Below are 11,731 nucleotides of genomic sequence, written 5' to 3' on the forward strand. Positions count from 1 at the left end.
GCTTAGGCCAAGCTGAGGGTTGAGTCTTGAACGAGATGGAAAGTTGGAGGGTGCGCAATAACTGGTTTCGGGGTTGAGGGCTGAAACTTACACATAGGGTTGAAAAATGGACTTCTCTAAAATATTGTTAGCGGGACAACAAGTTACTCGAAAGATAAAGTACAACTGGATCTTCACAATGTGGTGAGAACGCAATGCACGATCACATTTTCACAAAAATATGTAGGATCAAACAATTCCGTAGTTTTCCTGCATTTGTGATGCAACATACGTAATTGTTGCAAAGCATTTGCGTTGCTTCAGTAGTCCTCCTCTCTTTGTTTTTCTTCAGAAAATGATGGAGTGAATCTTGCACCGTAGACTGCTCTCTTTTGACCGGGGATGGATTGAATCATTGATCTTTTATCTACAGAAGAAATGAATGGCCCACAGAAGCATCTCAGATTCTCTGAGAGCGGCAGTGCGACCACGACTCCATCCGTCGTGCTTGACTTTGACGGATCATGCTTACTTCTCAAGCATCCTGTCTGTTATCACCATGAGCTGAGGGATCAAAACAAGATGCTCTCGGCTAAATGCACAAACAAACTATAGTGGGAAACACAACACAGGAACAAACTGGATCTGCTGACAAACCTCGCCAGACCCTATAATCCAATTTAGTAAACTCGAGAACAATGAACACCTTCAGCAAAATCAGTGGAGGAGCCATGCTAACTAACAAAAAAAAAAAGAATATACGTAGTTCATGCATGGCGCCGCTTGCATCGGATGTTCTGGTAGTTCATCCAGCAGCTACCATCTATGTCTAGACAGAGCAAGAACAGGCATGGCATAGCATAAACATCCATCTACAAGAAGTGGCAACCAACGATCGTCAGATGACTTGTTCCTCCTAATTAAAGAGGATCAGACCCTTGGGCTGCCACCCTCCTTCAGCTTCACGAGCCCAGCCACGGCACTGATATTTTCACTGCAAAACATGCAATACAAACTAATTCAAAACAGAAACAAGCTAGCTGATCCTCACAAGCGGAAGTTATGAATGGCTAAAGAGGATCAGACCGGCTGCTCATTGGGGTGCTGCCCCCCTCCTCCTTGACCGTGATCTGACAATTGTTAGGCAAGAACTGGTTAAACTGGCGGATCAGCTGGGGGTGTCCTTCTAATGCCTTTTCCATGGCACTGGCCGAATAACGAATTCTGCAAAACTAAAAGGATCACCTTTAATCCATCATAACTCAAAACAGAAAGAATCGGTGCTGTAGATGCTACTGCCCATGCATCACCGACCTATAGGTCCTGAAAATGCGCAAGAAATTGACAAACTCCTTGTGCTTGTCAGGTTGGTCTGCCAAGCTGTCGTTCACAAGCCTGACGTAATTGCCCCAGTGGCCGGTACCCTCCAGACAACGCTTGCCATTGACAATACACAGCTTTCGTGAGCGCAGCGGCTTTGGAGCCATCCTATTCAAGTAGTGCTTTCTTGGGATCGATCTTCACAAACAAGGCGATCAAACATAGGAAAACATCAAAAAACAAGGACATTTGATCAGATTTACAACAAGACAACAGAATTTATTTGTCAAAAACTCAAAATGCGACAAGTCAACTGCTGCTTGCATGAGAAAATCAGAAAGAAGAACCCAGAAAGAACAGTTGCTTTAAAGCGTGTTCTGTTTTTTGTATTAACGATATATAGAAAACACTTGCTGTTGCCTGTTTGCTTACTTTCTGTAACAGGGTACACAGTTATCTCCTCGATTGACAAGATATCGTGAAACATGTATTCATTACTTCTGCCACAAACATCAGACTATCTATTGACAATAATGTGGTCACTCGACCATCTCTGTTTGTAAGTACTTTTCCCAATTGGGTTTTAGCTCTGATACAACTAAAAAAAATCTGGATTCAAAAGTGACCAACAGAATTCAATCTCTACCCCCCCCCCTCCACCCTCCCACACACACCTCCTCAAAAATGTGAACCGATGTAATTAATTTCGTTAGCTCAACAACAACAACAACAAAGCCTTTAGTCCCAAACAAGTTGGTGTAGGCTAGAGGTGAAACCCATAAGATCTCGCGACCAACTCATGGCTCTGGCACATGGATAGCAAGCTTCCACGCACCCCTGTTCATAGCTAGTTCTTTGGTGATACTCCAATCCTTCATGTCTCTTAACGGACTCCTCCCATCTCAAATTCGATCTACCCGGCCCTCTCTTGACATTCTCCGCATGCTTTAGCCGTCCGCTATGCACTGGAGCTTCTGGAAGCCTGCGCTGAATATGCCCAAACCATCTCAGACGATGTTGGACAAGCTTCTCTTCAATTGGTGCTACCCCAACTCTATCTCATATATCATCATTCCGGACTCGATCCTTCCTCGTGTGGCCACACTTCCATCTCAACATACGCATCTTCGCCACACCTAACTATTGAACATGTCGCCTTTTAGTCGGCCAACACTCAGCGCCATACAACACTGCAGGTCGAACCGCCGTCCTGTAGAACTTGCCTTTTAGCTTTTGTGGCTCTTTCTTGTTCACAGAGAATGCCAGAAGCTTGGCGCCACTTCATCCATCCGGCTTCGATTCGATGGTTCACATCTTCATCAATACCCCCATCCTCCTGCAGCATTGATCCCAAATATCGAAAGGTGTCCTTCTGAGGCACCACCTGCCCATCAAGGCTAACCTCCTCCTCCTCACACCTAGTAGTACCGAAACCGCACATCATGTACTCAGTTTTAGTTCTACTAAGCCTAAACCCTTTCGATTCCAAGGTTTGTCTCCATAACTCTAACTTCCTATTTACCCCCATCCGACTATCGTCAACTAGCACCACATTGTCCTCAAAGAGCATACACCATGGGATATCTCCTTGTATATCCCTTGTGATCTCATCCATCACCAAGGCAAAAACATAAGGGCTCAATGTTGACCCCTGATGCAGTACTATCTTAATTGGGAAGTCATCAGTGTCGACATCACTTGTTCGAACACTTGTCACGACATTATCATACATGTCCTTGATGAGGGTAATGTACTTTGTTGGGACTTTGTGTTTCTCCAAGGCCCACCACATGACATTCCGCGGTATCTTATCATAGGCCTTCTCCAAGTCAATGAACACCATATGCAAGTTCTTCTTTTGCTCCCTGTATCTCTCCATAAGTTGTCGTACCAAGAAAATGGCTTCCATAGTCGACCTCCCAGGCATGAAACCAAACTGATTTTTGGTCACGCTTGTCATTCTTCTTAAGCGATGCTCAATGACTCTCTCCCATAGCTTCATTGCATGGCTCATCAGCTTAATTCCATGGTAATTAGTACAACTCTACATATCCCCCTTGTTCTTGAAGATTGGTACTAATATACTCCGTCTTCATTCTTCTGACATCTTGTTTGCCCGAAAATTAGGTTGAAAAGCTTGGTTAGCCATGCTATCGCTATGACCCCAAGGCCTTTCCACACCTCAATGGGGATACAATCAGGGCCCATCGCTTGCCTCCTTTCATCCTTTTTAAAGCCTCCTTGACCTCAGACTCCTGGATTTGCCGCACAAAACACATGTTGGTCTCATCAAAGGGGTCGTCCAGTTCAATGGTAGAACTCTCATTCTCCCCATTGAACAGCTTGTCGAAGTACTCCCGCCATCTATGTGTAATCTCCTCGTCCTTCACCAGGAGTTGGTCTGCTCCGCCCTTGATGCATTTGACTTGGCCAATATCCCTCGTTTTCCTCTCTCGGATCTTGGCCATCTTATAGATGTCCCTCTCGCCTTCCTTCGTGCCTAACCGTTGGTAGAGGTCCTCATATGCCCGACCCCTTGCTTCACTGACAGCTCGCTTTGCCGCCTTCTTCGCCATTCTGTACTCCTCTATGTTGTCTGCACTCCTATCCAGGTATAGGCGTCTGAAGCAATCTTTCTTCTCTTTAATCGCCTTCTGGACATCATCATTCCACCACCAGGTATCCTTATCTCCGCTTCTCCTTCCCCTGGACACTCCAAACTCCTCCGAGGCCACCTTACAAATGCAAGTCATCATCTTCATCCACACATTGTCCGCATCCCCTCCTTCCTCCCAAGGGCCCTCCTTAATGACCCTCTCCTTGAACGCACGAGCTACCTCCCCCTTGAGCTTCCCCCACTTCGTTCTAGCGACTTTGGCACGCTTATCCCGCTGGGCATGAATCCAAAAGCGGAAGTCAACAACCACCAACTTATGCTAAGGTACAACACTCTCCAAGTATCACCTTACAATCTAGGCACGCACGCCTATCTTCTCTTCTCGAGAGGATGAAATCAATCTGGCTAGAGTGTTGGCCACTACTAAAAGTCACCAGATGTGATTCTCTCTTTCTAAAGAGGGTGTTAGCTACAATCATGTCGTAGGCTAGAACAAAGCTTAAGACATCTTCTCCTTCTTGATTCCTGATCCCATAGCCAAAGCCCTCATGCACTCCTTCAAAACCTGTGTTAGATGTATCCACGTGGCCATTGAGGTCTCCTCCTATGAAGAGCTTCTCGCCAATCGGTACACTCCTAACCATGTCTTCCAGGCCTTCCCAGAACTCCCTCTTGGTGTTCTCATTATGGCATACTTGCGGGGCATACACACTGATAACATTGAGAACTAAGTCCCCAACTACCAGCTTGACCAGGATAATCCGGTCCCCACGTCTCTTGACGTCTACCACTCCATACTCGAGGCTCTTGTTGCTCAAGATGCCTACGCCATTTCTGTTTGCAGTCATCCCCGTGTAACACAACTTGAAGCTGGTACCCTCCACCTCCTTCGTCTTCTGTCCTCTCCATTTGGTTTCTTGGACGCAAATGATATCAACACCTCTCCTCACCGCTGCATCAACTAGCTCCCGAATCTTCCCTAACAGAGACCCTACGTTCCAGCTACCTAAGCAAATCCTCCTAGACTCGGCTAGCTTCCTTACCTTTCGCACTTGTCGAGTCAAATGCAAAAACCCTTGCTCATTTTCCACTACATCCGGGCGCCAATGTAGCGTGCCAAGGAAGCGACGACCCGATACTCACTCACTTGCCACCGTATCCAGATCAAGATACAACGCGCCACCAGGCGGGTGACGGCCCAACCCTTGCCCATTTGACACCACACCCGGGTTCCGATGTGGGGCGTCGCTGAGAGGGTTACGCCCCAACGAAAAATCTTTTTGAGTTTCATCTCCATAAGAGTGGCTGAGTTTTTACATTGGCTCGCCAAGCCTATCACAACCCTCCCCCTTTACCCAAGCATGGTACCGGCTATGTTGATACAACATAGGTGGAGTTAAATTAATTTCGTTAGATCATCTGACTTAAATTACTACCTGATTGTTTCACCTCTCCAAGGAGAGAGAAAGTTCTACGTACGATAGAATTCATTGGGGTGGGCCAACAGTCTGAATTTAACTAAAAAATGGAGTTGGGTCTTTCAAAGGTATTGGAGGGAGTACACACTCTGCAAACCACATTATAAAAAGTAAACTTTGCAGCAGAAGTTGAGTACTTACTGACAAATTTTACTTTGATTATTGCTGTTGGCGACCTGGGCATTACAAGCATCTCTCTTTCTCTTGGGCTTCAAGAGAGGCTTTTGAACTTGATTATTGCTTCTACTCTGCAAATCATCATCATCACTTCTACTCTGCTCATCACAATTGTCATCACTTCTACTCTGCTCATCACTTTCACTCTGCTCGTCACCATCCTCATCACTTCCACTCTGAACATCATCATCCTCAACACTTTCACTCTGCTCATCATCCTAATTAGAAAATAGATTGGTTAGTTAAAGCCCACAAAAATAACTCATAAGAGACCAATAAATGGAAAACATTATAAAAAACAAAGTCTGAATCATTTCAAAGGTAGTGTTGAATAAGCAGATCCTGGAAATCAAAACTCAAGTTGGTGGTACTGCAACAAGATGAGAGACCCTACCCTAGAAATTTGGTACCATGTGAGCCGGTGGCTAACACCCTCACATCCGCCAAGAGTGAGTTGAGAGACAGGTGAGGATCTTTTTCTTTTTACATGGGTGGGTGCATATGGAGGAAGCACAAAATACACAAGTGGGGGAGGGAGTGAAGGAGGGGATAAGGGTAGAAAAATTGCAAACGTAATTAGCACCTGATATGTAGCCTTTGGAAAGAAGACAATTCAAGTGGACAGCCTATCAAGAATTTGGGTGATTACGATCATATTTCAACCGCCGGGCGGGGGGGGGGGGGGGGGGGGGGTGCCTAAAGAACACCCAGGAAATTATGATTATTGATTACAAAGAGAAACAAGACTTTTTATCGATGCACAAGAGATACTTACCTCATGATCAGACAACATGAGGCCATTCTTGCCAAGTAGGGAATCTGGATTAAAATCACATTTAATCAAGAAGGTTTACTTAGTGAACTGGACATAACAATGCCTCTCCATTGACTATACACAAATGGCAAGGCATGGTCATTAAACAAATTTATTATATATCCTATATAGACAAACCCCACTAGCAAGCATTAATAGCTATTTTTCTGCTCTCAAAATGGGCCCCGTCATAAATTTGTTGTAGCAGTAGGGCGGTTGACGAACAGCACTCTGATCACAACGCTGAAAGCATCTCCACTATGCAATATGCAGTAACTGAAGCTTGCCCTCTCTGTGGAAATTTTATGCCCCTTCACGTGTTATTAGCCTAATGAACGAGTGCCTGATTCAATACAAGGCTGCCTTATCTTTTCCCCTGCGGGTCGCTCACTTTCCTCTAATCTAGCCCTACCACAGTCACCATGAGTGAGTCGGACAGGCAAGGAACATTTTTGAAAATGGAGGATAATTTAGGGGAAGGACGAAATCATCTATGTGTGTGTCCGTGTTTGTGTCTTTTCGTGTGTGTGTGTGTGGGAGGGGGGCATCTAACGGTAAGAAAAATGGTCCATGCGGCAAGCCATACATACGATTATGAGGGTTGACTACTTCATTCTCGCTCTAGGATCAGATCTGATAGCCAAGAATAGCCTGGAGCTGATGTGTAGCCTCTCAACAGAAGACAAATCGTGCAAGCATCCTTTCAATTATTTTGGATGCATATTGTCAAAGTGTATTGTACCACCTCTCCCCATCAGCTTAGGCTTTTCGGTGAGTTGGTCGGTACAAGTAATTTAAGTCATATATCATTACCCAGGATTATTATATGATTCTTGGTGTAAAGGAAAACAAGTCTGTTTATCTATGCATATTAGCAAAACGCTATGATCACACAGCACGAGGTCATCAATTAACTTGCAAACAGTAAATTTGGATTTAAAAAATTGATCAATGTTATGATTGATCAAGCAGATTTACTTAGCAAACTAGACATGGCATTGTCCATTGACTGTATGTTTATGGAAAGTCAGGCCACTAAATAAATAAACAAAGGAAACAAGGTTCACTGTGTGAGCCCAGCCACACAATTGCAAACGTAATACTTACATTTGAAGTCGAGGAGACACGCCTGCGCTTCTGATTAGTTTCATCTTGCCCATCATTAATTGTTTGGATTTCATCATCTTTCTCCTGGACCAAGGATTGCATTTCCCGTAGCTTCTTTTCTGCAGCAACAGCTTCTGCTCGCAATCTGTCAATCTCATCATCCTTCTTTTGGGCCGCCGCCTTAAGATCATCCACACTCTGCTGAAGCTTTTGAGCTATCAGTAGCTTCTTTTCGGCAGCAACAGCTTCTGCTCGCAATCTGCTAATCTCCTCGTCCTTCTTTTGGGCCGACACTTTAAGATCATCTACACTCCGCTGAAGCTTCTGAGCTGCTTCAGTAGTTTGTGCTGCCTCCCCGTTCTTGTTCCTAAGAAGCGCATCATAGGCTTTTTGCATTACAACCAACTGGTTACGTGCAAGTTCTTTTTCTGAGAATAATGCAGAAACTTCCTGGTCCTTCTTTGAGCTCAGAGTCTCGTAAGCTTGCTTTAGTTTTCTTAGCTCCGTGCTTAAATCACTTGCAACACATGCCTGATCCACAGTGTTCTGACTGAGTCTTGCCTTTGGTTACACAAAACAACAATCGTGTTAATCAACGAGATGTGCAAGCTTGGCTGCATGTTTTGAGCTATGCAGCTCAGGGGGGCAGTACCTTAGAGTTGGGGGTTTCTGCACAAATTCTGGAATCCTCCATGTCGACATCTCTGAGTTCTACATTGAATGCAGAAGGCAATGGCTATCAGTAACAACATAAATTGGTGCTAAGAAAACAAAAGGAAAAAATTGGTATTCAGTTCATCAAGTTAACAGTTTCTTTTCGGCGCTGCCCAATAAAAATCGACACTTCGGCGCTGCCCAACAAAAATCAGCACTTGGGCGGCGCATAAACAGGCAGAAACTGGAGAAAAGGGAAGAAAATCCCTAAGAAATCTAATGATGTAGGAGTACTACTGAAGCGACAAGTGCGGAAATGTGCAAGATTTCCATCTCGTGAAATATCCTGACATGAACAACAGGGATTAACACAAGAAGCGAGGGTTTCTCACCGGCGAGCTTCTGGTTAGCACCGAGAATCAGATCCACGTAGGCCGCCTCCCACCTCATCCTCCTGCCCGCATCCGCCTTCCTTCCGCAGCAACACCAGCTAGCATCAGGAGAGATCGAAACCCAGAGAGGAATGGGGGAGGGAGACAGCAATTATCGATTGAATCACCTCGCGCACTTCCTGCAGCTTCTTGGTAGCGTCGGCGGCTTCTGCTCGCAACCTGCCGACCTCGGCGTCCTTCTCCCGCGCCGCCGCTTGCAGCTCCTCCACGCTCCGCTGAAGCCTCCGCGCCGCCTCCCACGACTCGCGCTGGACCTTGCTGGCCGCCTCCAGCCGCGCGCGGTCGGCGGCGAGAGCCTCGGCCTGCGCCTGGACCCGGTCGTAGATGGGCTGCCACTCGGCACTCCCGCCGCCCTCTCCGCCGCCGTCACCGTCGCCGTCGGCCATGAGTGAGGGTGAAGATGACGGCCCGCAGCTGCCATTCAGTTCAGGACCGCAGAAGAAGAGTGCTTCTTTGGTGGGCTTTAACATTCCTTTCAGCCCACCAAATCAACTCCAGATGCTGTACTGTATAATGTTTGTCGAAAAAACTGTAAAAAAAACACAGTGAAAATATTAGTATTACTAATGGTATATACTCTCTCCGTTCCATATTACTTGTCCCGGATTTAGTATAAAGTTGTACTAAATCAGCGATAAATAATATGGAACGGAGGGAGTACTATCTAGTTATATTATTTAGGGAAGATCTGTTGTTTTCACTTACAAGTACAAATAAAGTTAGATTTCACTGCACTCTTTTCTATAAAGCCATGAGTTTACAAGTTGATGCTGACATTTTAGAAGGCTTTTACAACATCCGTGGATCATCTAACTATCATCTTTTGTATGTTCTCTCTTTCATTTAATAATATGTTGTAAAAAATATTTCAACTGCCATGTGTAATTTATCCGCGAAAAAATAGAAAAAAAACTACCAGTGTAATTCCCTCAAAAAATACTACCATTTGAAACGATTATATTGACCCTAGCGGTTGAACCATTGTCCTTGACCCTCTCTCTTGAGAGGAGGGGGGGGGGGGGGGGGGGGGGGGGGGGGACGGGGGGGACGGGACGGACGTATGTCAAGGCAGGCGGGCTGTTAGGACAGACTGCCCGCGTGCGGTCGATGGCACGTTACATTCGATGGCCGAGTTATACCTGGCCAAACGGGCCGGCCTGGCACGGCACGGCCCGGCCCATCGTAATCGTGCCTGGCTCGGCACGGCCCGCCAAGGCACGATCACTATACGGGTCGTGCCGTGCCGGCCCGCGTGCTGCGCCCCCAGGCCCAGGCACGGCCCAGTTAGTAAACAGGCCGGCACATTGGTCCGTTTAGCACGGTGGGCCGCATATTTTCAGCCTGTTATTTGTCGCATTGAGCATTTTTAGCCTATTTTTATATATTGGGCCATATATAGATGTATAAAAAAAATAAAAAAACGTAATCGGGCCGTGCCGTGCCGGCCCGCGTGCTCAGCCTCCAGGCCCAGGCACGGCCCAGGGCGTGCCGCGTGCCGTGCCTGGCCGTGCCGCGCGTGCTCACGGGCGGGCCCGAAAAAACGGCCCATTTGGCCAGCTATAGGCCGAGTTATACCCAATGTAAACCCGATTTTAACACAGCGGCCTCTGCATAATTTCCAAAATTCCTTGTCGTTTTCTGTTCCCCGAAATATCATACCATTGTGCCATCCTCATTTTAAAAACATGTTTTTCAACATTTTTTCAGTTACGTGTTAAACATTTTCTTGAATGATACAAAAAAGTGTTTTAACTATGTCAATAATTTTGTACATTGTATAAACTTTTTTTAAAATGTCACAAACATATTTAAAAAATATGAACAGTTTTTAAATGTAACATGCATTTTTTTTAATGGCACCATGCATTTTTTTAGTAGCATATATAGCAGCAGATTAATCTGACCCAACTGAACTGAATCATAAGTCTGCGTAATAAAGTAGTTAGAGATCATAAATGAAGTAAACAACTCATAGGGGGAGCATGGCTTCGAACAGCAATTCAAAGGGATCCCATCCCTTTCCGATCGCTTGTCGGCAGCCTCGATTCGAGCGCCTTGTCCACGTCGGCGCCGCTGTCCGAGGACAACTTTCTGGTCCTTCTTGCCCATAAAAAAAATCTCTCACCATGGCGGTTGCTCCGCCTGTCTCTCTCTCTCGCTGCTTGAAGCCGGAGGTGACAGGTGAGTCTTCTTCGGGAGGAAGAGAAGAGCGCAAGGTTGGAGTTTTTGGAGGAGGCGGGTGAAAAGAAGACGGAGAGAGTCAATGTTCGTGATATATCGTATCTCTAGACATATCTTGTTGTACAGAGTAAGCAAGCAGCAAGCACAGTTTTTTCTAGATATCGTTATGCAAAGAAGCATAATGCACTTTGCACCTGTGGTTTTCTGGGGGTGTTCTTTCTTCTAATTTTCTTGCGCAAGCTGATATATTTTTATTCTGGTGAATACTGATGATTACAAGCTGTTGCCAGTCTGATTTTATTGTCTTTCTATTCTTCAAGGTGTTCCCCGTTTGATCCCCTTGGACCTTGGTTGTGTAGGGTGACCGAGAGGAGCTTGTCACACGAGCCTGCGGAACAACTGCACTGCCGCAGGCTGGTTACTACCCAAGACCGGCGTTCTGTGTTGTCTAGTGGTAACTGGACGCAATACGTCAGCGATGTGAAGGACAGCTTGGCGGACCAACCTGTCAAGCTCAAGCTGTTCCTCTGGTTCCTACGCAATTTCAAGAACTGGACGTATATATGTCATACATAAGCAGTAGCATTAACAACAATTTACCGATTCTTCCTGTTTTTGTGTTGTGATCGACTGAAGTTGAATCCTGCTACTTTTGCAGAATTGATTTTGCAGCCAGCTCAATAAAGGCCGTGTTAGAAGGACAACCCAAGCTCATCCATCGGTTAACAAGTTCTTCCCTAATTAACTATCATCAGATCGAGGACAGTACCTCAAGGAGCAGCCGGTCTGATCATCTTTGGCCATTCATACAAAAAAAGCATGAAGCACTTTAGAACAACTGGTTTTGCTATGTTTTATTTTCTATTTTTCTCATCCAAGTTTATACTCTTTTATTCTTGTCAATTTTGACCTGTTGCCAGTCCGATTTCGGTATCCTCGGTTCGATCCCCTT

The 11,731-nt window shown here is 45.7% G+C and overlaps 1 protein-coding gene across 2 annotated transcripts; it reads right to left on the reverse strand.

The window, feature by feature from the left end:
* Positions 1-594: 594 nt before the first annotated feature.
* Positions 595-9,048, reverse strand: LOC123135692 (GRIP1-associated protein 1). Of its 2 annotated transcripts, none has more exons than XR_006466135.1 (8): positions 8,706-9,048; positions 8,539-8,614; positions 8,145-8,203; positions 7,493-8,053; positions 5,536-5,789; positions 1,294-1,497; positions 1,066-1,211; positions 595-973 (listed from the first exon to the last, which is right to left on the reverse strand). XR_006466135.1 is itself a non-coding variant. In XM_044554869.1 (8 exons), the coding sequence occupies exons 1-8, from the start codon at positions 8,982-8,984 to the stop codon at positions 910-912; spliced, it is 1,635 nt and encodes a 544-aa protein (XP_044410804.1). In that variant the 5' UTR covers positions 8,985-9,047; the 3' UTR covers positions 595-909. The 2 variants fall into 2 exon arrangements, 1 of the variants encoding a protein (XP_044410804.1); XM_044554869.1 differs by having other exon boundaries at positions 1,066-1,203; positions 8,706-9,047.
* Between the last annotated feature and the right edge of the window lie 2,683 nt (positions 9,049-11,731).

This window comes from Triticum aestivum, chromosome 6B, assembly GCF_018294505.1.
Source record: "Triticum aestivum cultivar Chinese Spring chromosome 6B, IWGSC CS RefSeq v2.1, whole genome shotgun sequence".
NCBI lineage: Eukaryota > Viridiplantae > Streptophyta > Magnoliopsida > Poales > Poaceae > Triticum > Triticum aestivum.